The 24,614-nt window shown below is 38.5% G+C and overlaps 2 protein-coding genes across 5 annotated transcripts in view; one reads left to right on the forward strand and one right to left on the reverse strand.

The window, feature by feature from the left end:
* The window catches only part of METTL21C (methyltransferase like 21C), a 28,210-nt gene extending 6,249 nt beyond the window's left edge, over window positions 1-21,961 (forward strand). The window contains exons 2-5 of the mRNA XM_039337728.1: window positions 10,113-10,228; window positions 15,416-15,555; window positions 19,780-19,897; window positions 20,513-21,961. Coding sequence (XP_039193662.1) covers window positions 10,123-10,228; window positions 15,416-15,555; window positions 19,780-19,897; window positions 20,513-20,907 — 759 coding nt within the window. The 5' untranslated portion in view covers window positions 10,113-10,122 and the 3' untranslated portion in view covers window positions 20,908-21,961. The remainder of the gene's footprint in view (window positions 1-10,112; window positions 10,229-15,415; window positions 15,556-19,779; window positions 19,898-20,512) is intronic.
* TPP2 (tripeptidyl peptidase 2) overlaps window positions 21,593-24,614 on the reverse strand; it is a 61,625-nt gene continuing 58,603 nt past the window's right edge. For all 4 annotated transcript variants that reach the window (XM_039337723.1, XM_039337724.1, XM_039337725.1 and 1 more), the window contains 2 exons: window positions 23,233-23,352; window positions 21,593-22,524 (listed from right to left, as the gene is read on the reverse strand). In XM_039337723.1, the coding sequence (XP_039193657.1) occupies window positions 22,435-22,524; window positions 23,233-23,352 (210 nt within the window). In that variant the 3' untranslated portion in view covers window positions 21,593-22,434. The remainder of the gene's footprint in view (window positions 22,525-23,232; window positions 23,353-24,614) is intronic.

Here is a 24,614-nt window from a genome sequence, read left to right on the forward strand (position 1 = left end):
GAAAAATCCAGCAAAAGGGGCAACACCAGGTAACTACAGGCCAATTACCTGCTTACCAACAACTTTCAAATTACTAACTGGTGTAGTAGCTGATGCAGTGCAACAGCATCTAGTTGAAAACAATCTCTTTCCACCTGAGCAGAAAGGAAACCGCCCCAACAGCAGAGGAACAAAAGATCAACTCCTAATAGACAAAATGATCTTGGAAAACTGCAAGAGAAGGAAGACCAACCTGAATGTGCATGGATTGACTACAAAAAGGCATTTGACTCTCTGCCACATGATTGGATAATCAAGTGCCTAGAAATAACAGGAGTCAGTAGAAACATCAGAAAATTTGTGCAAAGATCGATGGCACAATGGAAGACACAGTTGCAGATCAATGGTGAGAGGCTGGGAGAGGTTAATATCAAGAGAGGAATATTTCAAGGAGATTCATTATCACCATTACTATTTGTTATTGCACTGTTTCCTCTGTCAAGAATACTGAATAACTCAGGACATGGCTATCAAACATCAAAAACATCTGCAAGACTATCCCACCTCCTTTATATGGATGATCTGAAGCTGTATGGAAAAACATCATCTGAAATAGAATCGCTGCTCAACACTGTCCGTATATATAGCCAAGATATTGTAATGGAGTTTGGCTTGGACAAATGTGCCACACTTACTATCAAACAAGGAAAAATAGTGAAAACTGAAGGAATCAAGATGCCCCACGAAAATAACATTAAGAGTCTGGATGAGGAAGATTACTACAAATACTTGGGTATCCTTCAAGCTGACAACATCAAGCACACTGAAGTCAAGAAAAAGATTAGAGGTGAATACATCAAGAGAGTGAAGAAGATCTTAAAATCCAAACTCAATGGAGGAAATACCATAAAGGCAATCAACACCTGGGCAATCCCAGTCATTAGGTACACAGCTGGAATAGTGGACTGGACTCAAGCAGAACTAAAAGCAATGGATAGGCAGACCAGAAAAATAATGACAATGAATCATGCCCTTCATCCACGCAGTGACATTGATAGACTTTATCTACCAAGGCAAATAGGTGGGCGTGGAATGCTACAAGTACATCAGATGGTTGAAGAAGAAAAAATGGCTTTGGAAGAATATCTGAAGAACAATGATGAAGATGCACTGAAATTAGTATATCAGGAAGGCTTACTGACTACTGGAGAGACCAAACTGGCCTACAAGAAAGACCAAATGAAGAACAGAATAGAGGCATGGGAAGACAAAGCACTACATGGCCAATACATGAAAAAAAATAGCTGGGAAAGCAGATAATAATAAAACCTGGCAATGGCTAAGAGCAGGAAAATTGAAGAAAGAGACCGAGGGACTAATTCTGGCTGCACAAGACCAAGCCTTAAGGACAAATGCATACAAAGTCAAAATTGAGAAGACAGCAACAGACAGTAAGTGCCGCCTATGCAAAGAAGCTGAAGAAACAGTGGACCACTTGGTAAGCTGTTGCAAGAAGATTGCACAGACTGATTACAAGCAGCGGCATGACAAAGTAGCAACAATGGTGCATTGGAAGATCTGCAAAAAATATCATTTGCCTGTAAGCAAAAACTGGTGGGATCATAAAATAGAGAAAGTCATAGAAAATGATAAAATTAAACTGCTCTGGGACTTCAGAATTCAAACAGACAAGCACCTGCAACATAACACCCCAGACTTAACAATTGTCGATAAGAAAGACAAAAAAGTCTGGATAGTGGACGTGGCAGTGCCTGGAGACAGCAGAATAGACAAGAAAGAACTGGAGAAGATAACAAAATACAAAGACCTACAAATAGAAATAGAAAGACTGTGGCAAAAGCAAGCAAGGGTAGTACCAATAGTCATAGGCTCCTTGGGTGCAATCCCAAAACAACTGGAGCACCACTTGAACACCATTGGCATTGACAAATTCGCTATTAGTCAATTGCAAAAGGCGGCCTTATTAGGAACTGCTTCCATCCTGCGACGATATCTGTAATACCATCAAACATCCACATCTGCCTATCCCAGGTCCTGGGTAAGGACTCGATAGGTAGACAAAATGCCAAATCCAGTCTGAACATCTGGCTGACTGTGCGATGATCAATAATAATAATAATATAATAATAATAATAATAATAATTAATAATATAAATAAATAATAAATAATAATAATAAATAAAAATAGGCAGAACCTCCAATTTCAATCCAATCAGAAACGTTTCTACCAATCCATCAATGGAGAAACTGCAAGGAATCAGTCAGTACCTGACAAGGAAGAAACAGTGCAGTTCTGGAAGCAGATATGGGATAACCCAAAGAAATACAACAAGGATGCGGCTTGGTTAAAAGAGGTGGATGCAAATAAAACAGAAGTTGAAATGAAAGAACTAGTAATAACAACAAAAATGGTAGAAAAAAGAGCAAAGAAAATCAAAAATTGGTCAGCACCAGGTGAAGATGAACTGCATGGGTTTTGGTTGAAACATCTAACTGTTATACACCCACTCATTGCCAAGCAGTTCAACAATATACTACAAGGAGGAGAAATTGAAAAGTGGCTAACAACTGGGAAAACCTACCTAATAATGAAAAATCCAGCAAAAGGGGCAACACCAGGTAACTACAGGCCAATTACCTGCTTACCAACAACTTTCAAATTACTAACTGGTGTGGTAGCTGATGCAGTACAACAGCATCTAGTTGAAAACAATCTCTTTCCACCTGAGCAGAAAGGAAACCGCCCCAATAGCAGAGGAACAAAAGATCAACTCCTAATAGACAAAATGATCTTGGAAAACTGCAAGAGAAGGAAGACCAACCTGAATGTGGCATGGATTGACTACAAAAAGGCATTTGACTCTCTGCCACATGATTGGATAATAAAGTGCCTAGAAATAACAGGAGTCAGTAGAAACATCAGAAAATTTGTGCAAAGATCGATGGCACAATGGAAGACACAGTTGCAGATCAATGGTGAGAAGCTGGGAGAGGTTAATATCAAGAGAGGAATATTTCAAGGAGATTCATTATCACCATTACTATTTGTTATTGCACTGTTTCCTCTGTCAAGAATACTGAATAACTCAGGACATGGCTATCAAACATCAAAAACATCTGCTAGACTATCCCACCTCCTTTACATGGATGATCTGAAGCTGTATCATCAAACATCCACATCTGCCTATCCCAGGTCCTGGGTAAGGACTCGATAGGTAGACAAAATGCCAAATCCAGTCTGAACATCTGGCTGACTGTGCGATGATCCTCAATAATAATAAAAAAGTTGGAAGGGACCTTGGAGGTCATCAAGTCCAACCTCCTGCTCAGGCAGGTAACCCTATACCATTTCGGACAAATGGCTGTCCAGTCTCTTCTTAAAAACTTCCAGTGGCGGAGCATTCACCACTTCTGGAGGCAGGTTGTTCCACTGGTTAATTGTTCTAACTGTTAGGAGGTTTCTCCTTAGTTCTAGGTTGCTTCTCTCCTTGATTAGTTTCCATCCATTGCTTCTTATCCTTGGCGCTTTGGAGAATAGCTTGACTCCCTCTTCTATTTGGCAGCCCCTGAGATATTGGAACACTGCTATCATGTCCCCCCTCGTCCTTCTCTTCATTAAACTAGACATACCCAATTCCAGCAGCCGTTCCTTATATGTTTTAGCCTCCAGTCCCCTAATCATCTTTGTTGCTCTTCTCTGTACTCTTTCTAGAGTCTCAACATCTTTTTTTTACATCATGGTTGGCAAAACTGGATGCAACCTTGCCTTTTGTACAACTTAGTACAATGAGCAAACCTACCCTACATCTCACATCTTATTCGGTCCACGATCCCAACAACCTGGCTTCTGGAAAGCTCTACAGGACATCTAAACAATTGTTTGATTGATGTTTGAAGTTTTAAAACAAGTATTGGTTAAAGTTCAGCCCTCATCACCTGAGAATCATTTAAACAGGATGATTTGGCAATCGGCAAATTTTGATAGGCTGTTTAGACCCTGGAGATTCCCCTTTATCTGTAGGGAGATACATTGTGCATATTGTACGTGAGTGTGTGTTTGTGAGCAGAGATTCTCTCCTTGTATTCCAAAAACAATGAATGTACAATGCATGTTCTATTATTTATAATCTTTTCTTTCCCTATTTGTTCTTTCTATATATTTGTATATTCCTTTGCATTGAGGATTTAATATGCAGGAAGTGTTGCAAAGTGGAGGAGGGAAAGAATAGAGTCCTTGTAAACTTATTTGTGTTAATGACTTGTTCTTCAGATATGGTCTGTTGTATCTTTTGATAGAAGTAAAGTCTTCATCCTGGTTCATCCAAGCCGGGAAGAAATAAGCAAACATGGTGACTGCTTTGGGAAGAAGGTTACAGTTTATTGCAGAAAGATGGTTCTTCAGGAAAGTGCAGAGGAGAGAAGAAGGGAGAGCAGAGGAGAGAGATTGAGCACATGGGCAGTAGGTTTTATACCCCCCCCCCAGCCTTTTGTTTGGAAGTTTCCTGTTCCTGTGGCATGAACCTTGAGGCTGTTTCTGAGTGTTTGTCTAGGCCTTGATATCTGTGGTTTAATTCTATTATCATATCCTGCTTCCCAGGTGATGGGGCTAATGACTCCTAGAGTTTGGGTGGGGCATGCAGATCTTCTCTTTTGTCTTCTTGATTGCTCTGGCTCCAACTTTCTGATGGTTTTACATCTGCATTTGTATGGGGCTAAAGTCTTGCTTGGGGCAGAGAGATAGATTTGGGGCCAGGTTTGGTTTTAAAAAGTCCTTTTGAGGAAAAATATATTTTTCTGCCCTTTTTAATATTTCTTCTCTGGGCTAACTTTCGTCAATCCCCGCTTTGTGCCTTAAGTGTGTAAATGTATGACACACTTATTGGCACAACATTAAAATTGATCTGGTCAGGGAGCCTTGGTAGACAAGCTTTTAAACTGTTAAACAAAAAAAAAAAAAAAACTAATAATAAGACATTAATGGAGGCAGCAGAAAAAGATCCCTTTAGTGGCTCCCAAAAGGGGAGCTTGCACCCATAAAGTTCTAAAAGTCAGGGCAAAATTTTGTTAGGTGGAAAAAAATTTATAGTATCCAATATTCTGTGCCAATCATTTTCAAATGTTGGATATCACCTTTAGCTTCCAGTCAGGTTTGCATACCTCCCAAAATTCTTCACAGCCATGTTTTCCTTAGTACATGGTTGCCCGTTTTCAGGGGTTGTTTCCCGCCTTAGCTCTTAGTTCAGTGCATCCAGGTTTGTAATGCCCAATATGCCAGGCTATTAAATTTTTCTTTAAATTGCACATACTGAGCTCTAGGAATCCCAATCTGAGCCCAACAGTGCAAGATATTCAGGGCTGAAGTTTGGGATTTTTCCTGTTGCTTCCTTAGTCCGGGCATATGAATTGCAAATCACCTGAGGGGGCCTAGTTCCCTCCCTCTTGTTATCTGTTGGAAGTTGGTCCCACAAAGCTTTGGTGCAATAGAGCAAAAATAAGCCTGGGGGGAACTTTACTAAAGGTAGGTGGAGGGGATAGACTCAAGTGTAATTCTGAATGGTGTGTGTGTGTGCATGTATGTGCAGCTACTTTTACAAAATAGTCAATACAAACATTCTGGATCAATTTTCCCTCCCACCAGATAGAGGGTGTTCAGTACTTTTTTCTGCCACCTATTCCCAAGTGCCATCTCTCCACTAATACATTCAACTGGCTTGTTACAATACAAATGGGGCAAGAAAGAAAAGTTTACAATGCGTTTCCACCCTCTCCCCATAGTCTAATTTTCTCTTCTGAGGCTTCACATGGCACCACCTTCCTTCTGAAGCTCTCACAGGCATCTGGGTAAATGGTAGGACTTGGGAAGATGTTCCACTTAGATTGCATGGTGGCTTTTTAGTGGATGGCTGGATTCAAAACTCAATTCCATGGCTCAAATGGATGGAAGCAGCATCTGGGTCTGTGTGTTCTGCTTCCAAAGACTTGGGAGAGGGTTTCAGGGCTGAAAGATACAAGAACAAGGTCACCCCCCCCCTTTCTGGGTGGACTCTACCAGGAGAGGCAGACAAAAGGTATGGAGAACAAAGGGCAGGAAAAGAATTGGAAGGGGGGTAGCTTGCAGACAGTTTGAGAATGCTGAAAACTCCAAATAATTTTAAAAGCCTAATATTTTAAGGTGTGCAACTTTCCAGAGGTAGGAGAACATTTATTCTAAAATAGACCACATCATTTTAGAGATTGAGAAATGCTTATGTTTCGGAAAGCTTCATAGTAGTTTCACCAGTAAGTGATAGGATAAGAAAAGTAACTTAAGAAAATTATTTCCCCACACAATCAGACTTGAACTTCAAAATGCTCTTGTAGATAGGCACACATTTTTCAGGAAAAGGATAGATAAAACACATACAGTAAATGCAAGTGAAACTTTTCCAACAGATAAACTTAAAGCAATCCCTCCTGGTAACTTAAGGCTGTTCTTGAGCGTACACAGAGACAGAGAAAAACAAACAAACAAACAAACACATTTTTTTTTTCTTCACTCTGTTTGTTGGCCAGACAAACAGAGTGAGGTATTTCCTTTTTGTGGCTTATTTTTAAGCATAATTTCTAGCAGAATTTAAAATTCTTTTTCCTTTGGATTTGAAACAGTTAATAGTCACATTTACCTCTCACGCAGACTTTGACAAACATATATACACAAAGACAAGCGAACAGAAGTCTTAGTTTTACACATCCTAGTCATACCCACCATAAATTTCAGATAACTCAAGTTAGGGAAGGCACATATTTTAAACATACCATGTGGTTGCATAGAGAAGAGAAAGAGAGATAGAGAGAGAGAATCACTATTTCTTATTTTCCTTTTTAAGTACCTTTATTTAGCCAAATTGGTTTCCCAGCAAGGCCCTAAGCAAAGTCTATTTTTCTTTCATACACTACACAGTCGAAGTCTCCTTGTGAGACTTCTTTCCTAACACAGTCGAAGTATCCTTGTGAGACTTCTTTCTTAATACAATCGAAGTCTCCTTGTGAGACTTCTTTCCTAACAGTCGAAGTCGGGGTGCCAAATTGATAGAAGTAAAGTCTTCATCCTGGTTCATCCAAGCCGGGAAGAAATAAGCAAACATGGTGACTGCTTTGGGAAGAAGGTTACAGTTTATTGCAGAAAGATGGTTCTTCAGGAAAGTGCAGAGGAGAGAAGAAGGGAGAGCAGAGGAGAGAGATTGAGCACATGGGCAGTAGGTTTTATACCCCCCCCCTAGCCTTTTGTTTGGAAGTTTCCTGTTCCTGTGGCATGAACCTTGAGGCTGTTTCTGAGTGTTTGTCTAGGCCTTGATATCTGTGGTTTAATTCTATTATCATATCCTGCTTCCCAGGTGATGGGGCTGATTCCTAGAGTTTGGGTGGGGTATGCAGATCTTCTCGTCTTCTTGATTGCTCTGGCTCCAACTTTCTGATGGTTTTACATTTGCATTTGTATGGGCCTAGCTTTTGCTTGGGGCAGAGAGATAGATTTGGGGCCAGGTTTGGTTTTAAAAAGTCCTTTTGAGGAAAAATATATTTTTCTGCCCTTTTTAATATTTCTTCTCTGGGATAACTTTCATCACTTTCTTTAACCAGGTTGGTCAGCTGGTAAACTCAGCAGGAGCAGAGCCAATGAAAATGAAATGGGTAAATTGCAGAGGTAGACAGAGGGGAGGGATTCCTTATCATTCCTCCTCTGCTTTAGAAAGAAGGTTGTTGTTTATTGAAGTGCAGAGCCAGACAGAAAGATGGCTCTGAGAAAGCTGACCACATGTAGTAGGGAGTGGTAGGTTTTTATACCTTCTTGGGCTTTTGTTTGGAGTTGTACCTGTGGCATGAACTTTGACCTGAGTCTGAGTGTGCCTTTCTGATATTCTGATGGTGGTGGGTTAATCCTATTACATCCCAAAAGTCATATCCTGCTTCCCTGGGGCTGTGGCTGATGACTATGTCCTGTGTTGGGTTTTTTTGGTGTGAGGGATTGTTGATTCTAGGGATTTTTGTCTTTCTAATCCAAGCTTCTTGGCTCCAATCTTTCTGACAAGATTATCACATCTGCATTTCTGCAGACCTGGTTTCTGTTTGAGGCAGAGAGACTTGGGGTGGTGGTGTGTGGTTTCTACCTTTAAAATCCTTTGGGGAAATATAATATTCTGCCTTTTAATATTCCCCAAAACATTTCTTTCTCTGGGGGGGGGTGACTTCCCACAGGGGTGTGTTTTAAAACAGAGAAAGATGCCTCTCCCTTTGTTACTAAGGGACAGAAGGCTAATCTGTAACCTCTGACGAGGCCTTACAGTTAAATGGATCAGTCCAGCAAGTTGTCCATGGAGGGCAGGCTGGCAGCAGGAAGAAAAGGGAATGGGAGAAAAAGAGAGGAAGGCAGGTCAGTCTGGGGAAGATGAAGAGAAGAAAGAAAGAAGGGAGGGAAGGAAGGAGGAAAAAAGAAAGGAAGTAGGGAGAGAAGAAAGGAAGGCAGATGGAAAGGAAAAGAAGAAAGAAAAGGAAAGAAGGAAAAAAGACAGGGATGGCAGGAAGGAAGAAAAAGGAAAATTAAAGTAAAAAGGAGGGAAGGAAGGAAAGAGGGAAAGAAGAAAAAGAGAGGGAAAGAAAAAAGGGAAAGAACAAGGAAAAATGAAATAAGAAAGGAAGGGAAAGAAAGTGAAAGAAGGAAGGAAAAGAGAAGGAAGGAAATATAAGAGGGAGAGCAAGGAGAGGGTAGAAGGAAGGGAATAGGAAGAAAAGAAAGGTAGTAAGAGAGGGGAAGGAGGGAGGAAAGAATAAACTGAGGAATAAAGAGAGGGAAGAAGGAAGGAGGAAAAGGGAGAAGAAAGACAGGAAAGAAACAGAAAGAAGGAAGGATAGTAAGAGAGAGCAGGGAGAGAGTGTAAGGAATAACATAGCAAGCTGAGACAGTAAGAAAGAAGGCAAGAGAAGCAACACACCAGATGTCTGAATGAAGGACAGCTGCAGGTCAATCTGCAGTCTATGGGGATTGGATAGCCAATAAATATAAATAACAGATCTTGGAGAAAATATGATTGGATTTCTCTGTAATACTCATCTCACTTACAAGGGCTACTACAGTGTTCCTCAAGCTGGGCACTTTTAAGATGTGTGGACTTCAATTCCCAGAATTCCACTGACAACTTGGCTAGTTGGGGAATTCTGGGAGTTGAAGTGTACACATTTTAAAAGTGCCCAGCTTGAGGAATGCTTTGGATAGAAGTTGACAGCAATTTGGAATGACTGTAATCTCTGGGCTGCCGTCTGGTGGTTTTGGAGATTATTTGTAACCCAAACAAAAAAGCAGCCCCACAAGTACCCATTGGGGGCCCAACTGGTTAGGCACAAGGGGGGGGGGTACAAACTGGGAAAAAGAAGAAGAAAGAAGGGAAAACAGAGCATCTTGGACAAGGTGAGTGACTCTAGAGCAGTATGTCAGCCCATATGTCTTTAATCCTTTCATCCGTTTTTTTAAAATATTATTTTAAAAGCACCTTGACTGATCTCAGGAAACTTAGCAAGGTTAGCCTTCTTTGACCCTTAGATGGGAGACCATGTGGTAATCCCTAGGGGAGAGGTATGGTGTTCAAGCCACTCTGCTGGGTCCATTCCCCTTGAAAGAGGCATATTTCTATTTTTTTTTTTTTAAAAAAAGCCCCAAACTCCTCTTTCCTACCCTCAATCCTGCCACAGGAATGATATGGTGCCATGCGCTCATGGACCTTGATTAAACTTTTGGCCACCAAAGGTTTATCCACCTAATTTGAAGTGATAAAGGCTAGTTTCTCCCTCAATCCAGTGAAAGTGCTTGAACCTTGAGGAAAATAGTCGCTGATTTCCAAGAATATGAACTGGGTAACAGCATTCCTTAAATTGCCTTTTGGCTTCTAATTTGCCACTGTTAAGATAACAAACCGTGTGAAACACTTTTGAGTTTTTGGGTAGAAAAGCAGCCCAGCACGGGATCAAAAGAAATATACCATGCTTTAGCATGGTGTTCTTTTATGCAGTAGGATGCTAGATAGATCAAGTAAAAATACAATTATTTGCACTTACAGTCCCTGGTTTGATTGTTCCTTGAACAGGATTCCTGCGATGATCTCTACAAAACACCAAATGGCTCAAAAATTAACAGAAGAGGAGGAGGAAAAAGAATCCAAACTTGACTACAGTGACAATTCTTCTCTATTACCTGACTCAGGTTGCACTTTAAAATGAACACATTGCTTCCTTCTAAGCTATGTAGTAGATGGACCACATTTAAGTAATAGCTAAAAAGCTGCTTTATGATTGCTCACCAGATAAAACACGAGTAGTTCATTTTGAGAAGTGTTATTTATCCTCATTTTTTATCGCAATGATTTGCAAAGGCCCAAAATTGATGTTGCTAAGTGAGAAATTTGTTAAGTGAGTTTGGCCTCATTTTATGACTTTTCTTACCACATCTGCTAAGTGAATCCTTCAATTACTAACACGGTTGTTAAGTGAATCTGGTTTCCCCATTGACTTTGCTTGTCAGAAAGTCACTAAAGGGGATCACATGACTCCGGGACATTGCAACCATCATAAATGTCAGTTGTCAAGCATCCCAATGTAAATCACGTGATCATGGGGATGCTGCAATGGTCATAAGTGTGAAAAATGGTCATAAGTCACTTTTTTCAGTGCCGTTGTAACTTTAAATTGTCACTGTTATAAATCGAGGAAAAACTGTATTCATAATCTTAGCTATTCAGAAATGCTCCCGGGGATTGGGGAAAGTGGGGTCTGGGACAATTAACCACGGGGACATGTCTGCGCCCATTCCATCACGGGGCCCCAACAGCAGCCAACCCATTGTGGACATTTATTGTTTGCTAGCTCTCTGCTAGCATTTTTCACCCACCAATGGTCTGCTCCAGTACACCCTCCTCCTGGACAATTTGCTGAAGGATACTTGTCTTTGGCCAATCCAGAGCGCAGGACAAGTAACTGTGCATCCCTACTCTGTCTTCCCATTGGATGTGGTCCCTTTTTAGCTCGGTTTCCTGATGTGAAAACTGGAAAGATTCAGCGGAGGCACACCTGCTGCACTTTGTGTGCATGCAGAGGGCTGGGATGGTGAAGCTGCTTCCTCCCAGATGTTCCATGCTGTCCCTTGGCTTGAACGCTATAGATTCGTGGCAAGGCAGGGGGCGAGCAGGCGGAGATTTGTAGTGCTTCTGAAAGGGAGAGACTGGCTAATAATAGAGTCCTTCCAAGCATATCTAGAAATTAGGAACTTGTTTTCAGTTTCAGGATCAGGCTTCCTACGTTCTGAAGAACATGTCAAAAAAGTTTGTACAACAAAACCCCCAAGAGGAAGAAACATGATAAATGTGAAGGGCCCCTCTCGGAAAAGGAACCATCAACTGCACCCCGAGCTCAGTCTCTGTAATTGTAGTCAGCAAAAATAAAAAGAATGTCATTCTCTCAGAGAAGAGAAAAAAATGAGGGAGAGGGGAGGAGGAAATATTCACACTCCCCACAGATAGAATTGGATGAAATGACATTATGCATATGAAAATATCCAGAAAGATGTTTACAACAAAGGTTGCAATCCCACAAAGGGAAGCCTCTTTAAAATTTCTTCTTTTTTAAAATTTTTATTTATAATACAATTAAAAAAAACATTGGATATAACGTGACATTCCAGTATATACATTCTTATCAAATTATGCCACATTTTACAATCGGTTCTTCATCTCTGAATATACATCTAAATTTTATATACAATACTTATTCTAAAATTACATCTATTTCTATCTTAACACTAACCTATAATCTCAACCGTCCTCCTCGAATCCTTCCAGCGGTAAAATTTATCCCAGGTTTTGAAATAAACTGATCTACATTTGTCTTTCAATACCATTGTGAGCCTGTCCATTTCCACACATGATAATATTTTATATAGTGTCTCTTCCTCTGTGGGAATTTCTTTGCTCTTCCATTTTTGCGCGAACGCAAGCCAAGCTACAGTCAAGACATGTAACAGCAAATAGATTGTTCCCTTACTGTATTCCTCCGTAGTTATTCCCAACAGGAAAAGTTCAGGTTTTAACTCTAAGTCCAACATTAATATATCTTTCAGCCATCTTCGTTTCCTATTCCAATACTCACAGGCCTTTGGGCATTCCCACCACATAAGATAATATGATCCTATTGCAGTTTTACATTTCCAGCATAAAGGTGAGATATTTGGACCCATTTTGGGTGGGAAGTGCCATCTATAAAACATCTTGTAGAGATTTTCCTTGTACGAGGTAGCTAGAGTGAGTTTCCTATTTCTTTCCCACAATTCTTGCCAAATATGCAGATTGATACTGAAAGCAAAATCCCTACTCCAAATTAGCATAGTATCCTTGACCTGTTCTTCATACATTGCCTGATCTAAAAGAAGGTGATATATTTAAAATTACTTTCTTGTAATAGAAGCACAAGCCACTAATACTGATCTGTCATACAATTATTTTCCTAGTCAATACATTTTCTTTGATCTTACTAGGTACAGGGGTGGGCAACCATGGCTCTTTTATGACTCGTGGACTTCAACTCCCAGAATTCCTGAGCCAGGCATGCTGAGGAGAAATGGAGAGGTTTTCATGCTGAGCCATGCTGGCTCAGGAATTCTGGGAGTTGAAGTCCACAAGTCATAAAAGAGCCAAGGTTGCTACCCCTGTACTAGGATGATGTTTCTGGCTCATTTCAATATCAGGCATTTTCTGCCTTCTCTTTTCTCTTTTCCCCTCCCACATTTCCCTCCTTCCCAAACAAGGTCATCTCTTTTTTTAAAAAACGAGGACGAGCAGTTTCTCATATGAGATTAATTTCTACTTATGTTATAAAACTAAGTGCTTTTCTTTATAGTAATATTAAGGTGACCAACTTTTTTACAACAAAAAGGAGGACATGAATAAATTGAAGACAATAATATCGTAAATAAAAGAAACATTGTATTTATTGCAACAATAATACAGAATACACTATAATATGGTAAATGCATAATAAAAAACATTTGTAACAATAACATTTTATATTGTAATTATGCTTACATGCCTATTAATTATTTAAATGAGTACTTTTCCATTGAATGAATATTTTTTGTCAATGTATCATTTTCTAACAATATATTGGAAATATTTGAACAAGAAATATCCTTCATATTGAATTTTATGGCAAGTGCTGCAGCTAGAGTATTAACATTCAATCTTGATTTCTCACATCCAAAAATCTACACGGCTGGACTGCGTGGGGTTGGGTGGCGGAAGCAGGTGTTGTGAGCCAGGCGCTCCAGGACGGCCACGTAGGTGCGCAGGGTGAGGTGGTGACAGCACAGGTCAGCACTGCGTAGACCACCAGCTGGCTCGGCCCATAGAAGGTCAACTGCCTGCTGTGCCCCTGCCCACAGCTGCCCCACCAGCACCGCTGCCCTGCCGTGAAGAGCTGGTCCCGAGGCTCGCAAAGCACCAGCCGAGCCAGCTCCAGCCCTGCAGCCACCCCCCAACACCACTGCCCACCCTGCGCATCCCTGTAGAGCTGGCCCCACGGCTCACAAAGGCAAAGCACCAGCCACGCCTGCTCCAGCCCTGCAGCCAACCCCCCCCAGCCACCCCCCAGCATCACTGCTCACCCTGTGCATCCCCGTAGAGCCGGCCCCATGGCTCGCAATGGCAAAGCACCAGCTGCGCCGGTTCTGGCCCTGCAGCCGCCCCCCCTAGCCGCCCCCCCAGCACCACTGCCCACCCTGCGTATCACCATAGAGCTGGCCCTATGGCTCGCAATTGCAGAGCACCAGCCACCCCGGCTCAGACCCTGCAGCCGCCCCCCCAGCCGCCCCCCAGCACCACCGCCTACCCTGCGCATCCCCGTGTAGAACCAAACAGGGAAGATCAAGAGAAACTTACCGCTCCAGTCTCCTCCAGCTAGGGGAGCACAGCTCAGACAAAAGTTGAAAAAAAAACATCAAAAAAGGTCTCGCAACGCCTTCTGAGCGTTTTATGAGGACAAAAAAGCCCTGCAGATAAGTCTTCAAATATAGAAAAAGAGGACATTTAGGAGGACATTTTCGAGGGAGGACAGAACTCACAAAAGGAGGACTGTCCTCCCAAAAGGAGGACGGTATATGGAAAAGGAGGACATTTAGGAGGACACTTTTTGAAGGAGGACAGAACTCAAAAAAGGAGGACTATCCTTCCAAAAGGAGGACGGTTGGTCACCTTAGTAATATTCCCAAAGCAATATCAAGAGTATCCTTTCTCTCCCCAATCTCCAATCACATCAGGGCAGTGATGTATTCAGAGTCCTAATAATTTGGGGATAAACACCTTTTATTTCAAAATTATAACGGGGGCCCACGGTGAAATGGGCGCAGACATGTGCCCATGGTTAATTGTCCCATTCCAGGGAAAGTGTCCCCAAATCCTGGCAGCCCTGGCCATATGACTGAAGCTCTGCCTTTTTGGCATGGGCATAAAGCATGCACCACATATAAAAATAGGGAAGTGATTCTTTCAATTGTGCAGTCATGGGCACAATCTTGACTGTTTATGTGCTCAGATATTCCTGCAGCTGTTGTATGCTTATTTCAGTTGTGACTAAAACTGTGCCTTGTGCTTTTTAAATATCGAGGAAATAAGGCCTACTCCCAAACTATTTTAATTTGAATTAGAAAATTCAGTCCTTCCACTGAAAGCAGAAGGACATCTAAATAATTAGTTTGGGCCTGATTTCTGTCTTTTTTTTTAACAGAACAAGCTTTTATTTTCAAACATACTAGTATGCTAACATGGGCCTGAATTTCTTAAAAACACCATCACTTTATTTAGTGTGTGTGTATAGGGTGTGTGTGTGTAACTCTTTTTATAGTGGTAATTACAGGTTGTCCTTGACTTATAACCATAATTGAGCCCAAATTTTTTATTGCTAATTAAAACATTTGTTAAATGAATTTTACCCCATTTTACTACCTTTTGTGCCACAGTTGTTAAGTGAATCATTGCAGCTGTTAAGTTAGTAACCTGTTGTTAAGTGAATCTGGATTCTCCATTGACTTTGCTTGTAAGAAGTCACAAAAGATGATCACATGATCCCAGGACACTGTGACCACCATAAAGATGAGTTAGCTGCCAAGCAACCAAATTTTGATCACATTACTATGGGGATAGTGCAACAGTTGTAAATGGATAATAAGTCACTTTTTTTGAATCCCATTGTAACTTTGAACGGTCACTAAATGAACTGTTGTAAGTTGTGGACTAACCTGTATTATGAGGATTTTAGAACAAACTTTCTGAAGACATAGTTTTGCTTAATTCTATAGCATCTCACAAAAAAAGTAAACAAATGACTGCTGTTCATTTTTCCTTCACAGGTCCACCTGTATTTAAAATATTGACAAAATGGGTTCCAAAGGCCTCCTACTATTTTGACAAAGAACATTATTGTTATGCTGGCCATCAGATCATCATTCAAGAATCCATTGAATGCTTTGGAGCGGTAGTATGGCCTGCTGTAAGTTTTGTACAGAAAAACAACACACTTTTGACTAATAAACACCTTAAGACATCTCTTAAGAGGAAATATTTACTCTTGCTTATGCCTTTTATTTTGATCAGTATTGCCATCTCTAGCAATATTAATAGTGGAGGGAGCAGTGGCAATATTCAAAATGACTTAACGTAAGACTATTATCATGATTACTAAACTGATTAACATGGATTGCATGATGCTGTACCCTTGTCCCATGTTGATTGATTGTCCCATGTCACATATTCTTGTCCCATGTTGATGAGGCATAGAATCAAAGTCATGTGAAGTATTAGTACCACTTTATAAATCCTTAGTACACCTGAAATTTTGCATCCAGTTTTGGTCACTACATTACAAAAAAGATGTTGAGACTTTGGAAAAAGTACAAAGAAGAACTAAGATGTTAAAGGCCTGGAGAACAGTTGCAGGAACTGGATATAGCTAGTCTAGAGAAAAGAAGGACTGGAATGACATAATAGCAGTATTCCAGTATTTGAGCGGCTGCCACAAAAAAGAGGGAGTCAACTTATTTTACAAAGCACAAGAAGGCAAGACAAGAAACAATGGATGGAAACTAATGAAGGAGAGAAGCAACCTGGAACTAAGAAAAACATTCCTGACAGTAAGAACAATCAGTCAGTGGAATGGCTTCCATTCAGACGTTGTGGATGCTTCATCAATGGAGGCTTCTAAGAAGGGAATGGACAATCTTTGTCTGAAATGATATATGATCTCCTGCTTTGAGCAAGGGTTGGACTAGATGACCTCCAAAGTCCCTTCCAGTTCTATTCTGATTGAAATATTTTTGTCCAGTTAAATGAAATTCGTGAATGAAGAGCAGATGCCACTAAATTGGTTATAATAGCTTCAATTGTCCATGGAGATTCTCAGTCATCCAGGTCATGGATATCCCAAAGGTGCTTTTTCAAGAGGCAACTGGACTTCCTTGTTTTTCTTTGAAGATGTTTTGCTGCTCATACAAGAAGCTTCTTCAGCTCTGAGCTTTGGGCCAGCTTTCCTTAGTGTTCACTGGAAATATCAGTTGCTATACTTTATCCCTAAATCAAAGAAATGCTGCTATGGTAGTTAAACATGACCCAGAGTGGCTATGTGTTGCCATTAAGATGGTTTAACATGTTTTGGGACTTCCGGTTTGCCGCTGCAACTGCCTTGACTGTTTGGAAGGTGAGCTCCATCCTCCACATCTGATTTCGCATTCCTGGGGGACCCTGGACAAGATCGAAAGCTGCCCTGTAAGGGCGACAAGCATGGAGGCGATCCCTGCTTGATCGCAGGAGGGTGGTAGCCCTTCCACTTGATCCGGGGCAGCCCTCCAAACCGGCAGACGAAAGATCGGCCATAGAAATATGGCTCGTCACTAGGCTGCAGATAGCTGAAGTCAAATTTACCATCAGGCACCTACAAAGCAGCGCAGATGAGACTGAGTGAGATCTGAACCTCTCTTCAATCTTAATTATTTTTTCCACCTGTATAAGCTGCCCAAAGTATTTTCCCCCCTGTGGAGAGAAAGAAGGGAAATTCTATCCCACCCTCTAAAAACAGCGGCGACTGACTATCCAGGGGAGTTTAAAACGCTGAAAAAATAACTGGATTTTTATCTTTCTAAAATTTGAAAACTAAAAAATTTCTTATTCTTATTGAAGATTTGGGTTCTTACTTACAAAAAAGAAGTAAAATTGAGAAAGGATTATAAAAATATTGGACTTAAAAAAAAAACCAAAAATCTTAAATGGTGTGGGTGACATCTTGTGGCTAAACCTGATATTACAACTTGTTATTGTCTAAAAGAGACTTGGCTTAAAGCCCAGACTATAGATAAGACTTTTGCAACCTTGGCAGATATCAGCTGTGAAAAGCTCAGCTGTGTTTTATACTCACTGACAAAATTATTTTCATTCTGACTGTAACGCTTTTAATTTAACACACTACTAAGAGAACATGGAAGATCATGAACAGATACTTTTTATGTTGAAAGCAATTTATGAAACTATTCTTACAGTTACTGATGAAATAAGAAGCTGCAGAAAAGAACAAGATGTCAGTCTAAATATGCGAACCCAAACTTTGATTACAACTAAAAAACCAACTACACAGAATATAATAGAAGAACAATTAAATACTATGATAGAAGATTCAACTGATCAACAAACACAGTTAACGGGAAACCCAGAAAAGGGATTGATAACACTGAAAATGGAAAAGACTTTCTATATAAACCAAAAGAAACCTGAGGATCAAGAAGAAAAACAGACCAAAGGGAAGATAAACATTTCAGGACAACTATGTTGAGATGGAAACAATCTCAACATAGTTGAGATTGAGAAAGACAATTTGTTAGCCCTTCCAAAAAAATGGAGACTGGATGGCCTCTTTTATTTCAAACAACATATATAATAACAGAGGAGGATCTATTTGATGATTTAAAAGCATGGATATGGAAGGCTAGTTGGCAAAGAAAGCAAGCAAGAATAAGAAAATTGGGGGTTTTGACTCATTAGTGAGGATTAAAATAGAATATACTCAAATAGACAAGATGTGTACTTTGAATACTAGATTTTGTTATGAACTGAGATAAAGAAAACTGATCATTTAAAACTTGGAAGTACGACTATCAAAAGTTAAATTTGAATATTGATTGGTTTATAAAGGTTGAATGTAAAAGTAATTAAGATAGATATAAGCTAAAAATATACTGACAAATGTAATAAACACATTTTTACTTAGCTGATATAATAAGAATTGTACTGGCTTAAATATAAGATAGTAGACACCAAGAGAAAAAGAGAAGAAGCATTTGATGTTGAAACAAGGGAAATTTTAGTTACTAAATTTAAGACATTTGGAAATTAATAGAAAATAAGAATGTTACATTGTATTATTAATTAGATGATGTAAAATGGTGAGAAATAGAATATATTCAAATAGATGTGTATCTTGAATATTAGACTTTGTGATGAATTGTGATAAATAGATGTGTATCTTGAATATTAGACTTTGTGATGAATTGTCACTTAAAACTTGAAATTATAAATATTAAATTTAAATATTAATGGGAAACTAAAAATTGGGAAAAACTAATTAGGACATTGATTGTCTATAAAGACTGAATGTTAAAATAACCATGATATATATAAGCTAAAATTATTGATAAATGTAAGAATGTTATTTTTATTTAATTGATATAATAAGAATTGTATTAGTTTAAACATGAAACAGTAAATACTAAGGGGAAAAGAGAGGAAATATTTAATGTGGTAGTTTGAGACTTGCACTAAAGATGTTTGTATGTCACTGAATTTTTGATTAACTCAGCTGCCATGTTGCTTTTTAAATACTTAAATGTAAAATTAGAAAATCAATAAAACATTAAAAAAAGATGGTTTAACATGTTTTGGACATGCCCAGTATTATAAGCAAGTATGACATTTCCTATATATGGGTGAGTGTGAATATGAGTAATTTAACATACAGCTTCTCTTATCCCCCAACTATTTAATCTTGATTTACTCATCAAGAGATTTTTAAAATAAAAAAAGGAAAAAATATTCAATAGGCATTGTTTACTTGAGAATACTAAAACAGGAATTGAGTCCTATCATGCTTCGTTTCTGACATGGAATTATCTTGAACTAGTCACTCTTTCCTGAGTGTATCTGCCTTTTCCTGAATCAGCCTTCTAGTCCAAAAGACTGGAAATCTTCTTTGTCATTGTCCATCAAATTTATTTGAAGACTCACTCCAAGCGTAACACTAACACGATTAAAAACATTAATGTAGATTTCTATTATTAAAATTAGCAGTGAAAGAGGCATAAATAAGAAAAAATATAGCCAGATCAATTCTGCTAACACATTAACTGTACATTTCCTGACAGTTCAATGTTTCTTTTGCAATCTGATTAGATTCAATCAACTCTCTACCTATTCCAGTTGAAAAAGCTTCTATAAACTGTAATAAAATGTCTGGCTTAGCTTGTGTCTCAGAAGGATACCAGCGTATGGCATCTTAAGGCTCTTCCAAGGTTAGCATGATTAGGAAGCATAGTAACCATGAGCCTGAAACCGCAATCTGTCTTGCTCCTTCATTTGTATTCTGACCTATTTCCAAAGGCAAAATAAAAAAAAATTGTATTTATATATACACAAATAACTTTTGAATGATCAAAAGTGATTTTTGTTCTTTTAGGCCCTTGCCTTATGTCAATACCTGGAATCAAATCAAGAGGAAATTAACTTCAAAGAAAAGAAAGTCCTTGAAATTGGAGCTGGGACAGGTCTAGTGTCTATTGTGGCAAGTATATTAGGTAACTTGTACACTGATTTTTTTCGGACTGTTAAATAACATAGGGATCCGTTTCTTCAGTCATGCACTTCAAACATAGACTTTCACCACTGTCTCTCTCCTAAATGTTCATTCAACATCTGATCAGTTTCTGACACCAGTCCAATTTTCAGCTATTGCTTCCCTTCTCCATTAACTTTTCATCATTCTGTGTACATGTATTGTGCGTGGTATTGTATCAATTACACATATTAATGCTGATTTATTATGCTCAGCAAAGCAATAATAGCTAGGAATGGCTCTCCTAAATGGCATTCTGCAGTATTTTACTCATAAACTAGTGTTTAAAGAATAATTATAAGTAGATTCACATCTTCTAAACATGTATGATTTGCTTGGTTTTTGCTCAGTATGGTGTGCAAACTGAGCAACTCTAGCTTATTTAACATATTACAGTTATGTAAACCATGGTTTAGCACAATACAATTCCAGTCCATTTTAGATTTGCTGGTACAAGTGGGCAGACAACTTAAGTACATTAAGTACTGAATTAATATTAGGACCTATCTCCCTTCCCCCAGCTGACATTTTATCAAGGCAGATTACAGACTGAACAATGTTATTTTTAATCTTTCAGGAGCTTTTGTTACTGCTACTGACTTGCCTGAGGTACTTGAAAACTTGGAGTTCAATATTACTAGGAATACACAGAATCTAGACATTCACAAGCCTGAAGTGAGGAAACTCATTTGGGGCAAGAATCTCTCTGAAGACTTTCCTAAAGCAACCCACTATTATGATTTCATTGTGGCTACTGATGTTGTCTATCATCACATAGCTCTAGATTCTCTGCTGGATACACTTTACTACTTATGCCAGCCTGGAACAATATTGCTTTGGGCAAATAAATTTAGATTCAGCACAGATTATGATTTTTTGGACTCAGTAAGCAACACATTCAATATTACCCAGCTAGCAGAATTTCCAGAGTCAAGTATCAAGTTGTTCAAAGGGACCATAAAAGAGAATTAAAATGAGGAAGCAGAAGCCAGATTAAAGTGCAAAAGCTGAGACTTTAACAGACTACTAAGAGTCTGATTCTTAACTTTCACGACTTAACCCTTTTCAATTAGGTAGTTATTCAGCACTTTTTTCAAAGACAAATTGTTTCTGCAAAATAATAGATACTAGGAAGCCTGGACTTCTTGGTCATGCTTTTCCCTTAGATATACCCATGTCCAGCTTCTGGCACATTCTGGAATTCCTTCATTGACGTTTAATTCAGCAATCCCCAACCTTTTTGGCATCAGGGGCTGTTTCATGGAAGCCAGTTTTTCCAAGAACTGTGTGTGTGTGTTTCGGTTTTGCTTGCTCTCTTGCCATTTACCTTCAGCTGTGTGGCCCAGTTCCTAACAGAGCACAAACCGGTACCGGTCCATGGCTCAGAAGTTGGAGACCCCTGGTTTAATAGATATTTATAAATGAAGATTTGAAGCTTTATGGATCTAATCACATTGTTAGATTAGAAACAGAAAGGAGAGGAGGTCCACTTTTATCCTACAATATGTCCTCATAAATCAAAATTGCTAAGTTAAATTGCCACTAATACACCATGAAAGCTAAGAGTTTACACTTTTTCTAATTAGAATATAAGGAAACGTGAGTGCATAGTCCTTGTACAGAGCCACATTGTTGAAAAATTAAAACAGATTTCAAATTTGTTCAATGTTTTTATTTTTAAAAAATTAAACCATGAGTACTTAAACCTTTGATATTTAAATCTGCACATTTATTCTGCAGTTTTGTTTTTCAAACATTATTAACATATATGTATAAGTTTTACAATACCTGATTAAGTATTAACTGACACTTTATACATGTATCGATTTTTTACCGATACTCTGTATCATGTGGATATTTGTGAGTATCTCCAAACTGAAGATATCCAGAGCACCTTTGCAATAGTAATTCAGAATACATCGTTAGTGAGTGTGGAAGTTATTCTTAAAAAAAAAAATAATAAAATGTAAACTCTTGCAAATGATACTGGTAATTAAGTTCTGTTATTATTAAATCTAATAAATAAGTTTTTAGCTACCTTTGTTGTAGCTTCATTTAAGGCCTTCATACAATTGAAAATTTATGTTTAAACATGTTAAAATCCTGCTCATTGTAAAAATAACAGCTTGTATAGCCTTATGATTAAAATTACAGTTAAGATCCACATACACATGCAAGAAGCTATTCCATTTCCATTTTCTAAACTTTGGTGCTGGCTGTTCTCAAACATCCATTGCCAGCAATGTGATGTATGCAATAGGTTTTGTGTTTAAATTTTCACTTCTGAAGCAAATGAACTACTCAAGGAACTAAGAATTCAGTTTAAATAGACTTCTTCATGTCTGGATCCAAACTACACAAATATACTGCAGCCCCTTATTCTCTGATTAATACATACAAGTGAAGCATTCAGTAATAGATGAAAACATGCAATCCAGTAAGTTCACAGATTTTATATTGTCAATATAAAGAACATCTCGAATTCACAACTGCAGTATTTTAAAACACACAATAATCGGGTGGGAACATCACAGGAAGCCAGTTTTCACTAAAAGACGCACAGTGAGTCCATCCAAGTAGCCTCATTAGCTGAAAGGTTAAGAGCAAAAAAAATTCATGAAAATGAAATTTAATGTATTTAACGACTAAAATAAGATTTACAATATATAACATTAGTCTTTCATTTAATCAATGACATTTCTAGAAAAATCTGTCGTGTTTACAAATGTTATTAGCTTATCAAAATTAAAATACAAAGAAAAATGAAAATAATGGGAAAGTAGCGAAAAAGTAAAGAGGAAAAAATGTAGGATAAAAAGAGAAAGAAAAAGAAAAGCACTGACTTCTGACATGGTTTAGTGCAGAATAAGATAACATACAATCTCAACTTTTTTACTTTTACATAATCATATATACTAGCCACTTCTATAACAACAAACCTATCTAATCAGCAAAACCCAAAATTAATGTTTTATTTTTTCCATCTCAAGCACAAAGTCCAGAAGAAGTTTCTAAGTAAAAATGTTATTTGTGTTCTTTTCTTTAATTACAGCAGTCAATTTAGCCATCTCTGCTAACTCCATTGCCTTTGCAGCCAGTTATCCCTTGTGGGAATTAAAGTTCCATTTTTGTGCAGAGAGCATTCTCCTGTCAGCATATGTAACATCAAAATTCATTTTTTTCATGTTTTTAGCCATTAGGCCTAGAAAATCTGTCCTAATTTGATTTTATAATTCTAGAATGTTACTAAAACTTGTATACTGATTTAACTGAAATGAATATGCAATAACAACTTACCTGTATACAGTTTTTCAAGTTGTCTTTGGTGGGTTTCTCCTCTGCAAGTTTATTTGCAAATTTGAGACTTCTGCCGTACATTTTGTTTACCAGTGCATGCTTATAAGCAAAGAGCAAAACCTACAGAAGAGTATTAAAAAGTGGAGGCAGAGATTTGTAAGCAGAATAGAAGTTCTACAAAGATTAATCATCGTAATTCACTTTTGGAGTTGACAATAGACGAGTCAGAACTAGAATAAAAATCATCTCCAGGTACATGCAGTACTCAACGTACGACCACACTGAGCCCAAAATTTCTGTTGCTAAGTGAGATATTTGTTAAGTGAGTTTTGCCCATTTTTACGACCTTGCTGCCACATTTGTTAAGTGAATCACTGCAGTTATTAAATTAATAATATGGTTGTTAGGTGAATATGGCTTTTGCTTGTCAGAAGGTTATAAAAGTTGATCACATGACTCTGGAACACTGCAACTTTCATAAATATGAGTCAGTTGCCAAGCGTCTGAATCTTGATCATGTGACCATGGGGATGCTGCAATGGCTGTAAGCATGAAAAACAGTCATCAATCACTTTTTTCAATACCATTATAACTTTGAACTGTCACTAAATGAACTGTTGTACATCAAGGACAATTTGTATTTAATGAAATACAAATACAAGCTAAGTTGACTACACTTTAATGTTGTTTGAGTTATTCCTAGCTGTATAATTGTAAACACTTTATATTAAGTTTATTTTAGGACTTATTTAAATATATTTGAAAGAAAGAGGCATACATTTACATGATTCGCAACACCATATAAAGCAGGACATTCTAATAGCTTTCCAGTTAAATATGCTTAGATTTAGCTGCAGCTGAATTAGTTTACACTAAACTACAGCCAAAGGTTATTTATTGATTAATCAAATTTATATAATTGCCCATCTCATGGGAACAGGTAAGATGTACAAGGGCAGCATGCCAAAGAAAAATGGTGGAAAGCCACTGCCATTATGTCCTATTTATGATCTTTATAAGAGTTCTGAGTTAATACAGTATGCTACAAAAGATCTGAATTACTATTTTGACAGCAGTTCTTGTGTGGAAATATTTTTACACAATTTAAATATAAAACTCTGCCTTCACCTAATAGGTATCATAACCTAAAGCAGTGGTTCTCAACCTTTTTAATGCTGCGACCCCCAACCGGTCGTAAGTCGAGGACTACTCAACTGGTGCAGCACCGTTTGCAGAATGGGTCTTTTGGTGGACTCAGCAGGGCAGAGACAGCCTGGACAATAAAGCCAATAGAATTAGACTCTATTCAAGAGAGTCTATTCTATTGGCTTTCAAAAGCCAATAGAATAAAAGGGAGTAGCACAGCTAAGGAAAAGGGCGAA

The sequence above is a fragment of the Crotalus tigris genome, unplaced genomic scaffold, assembly GCF_016545835.1.
Source record: "Crotalus tigris isolate CLP2741 ecotype Arizona unplaced genomic scaffold, ASM1654583v1 scf7180000017685.4511686, whole genome shotgun sequence".
Classification (NCBI taxonomy): Eukaryota; Metazoa; Chordata; class Lepidosauria; order Squamata; family Viperidae; genus Crotalus; species Crotalus tigris.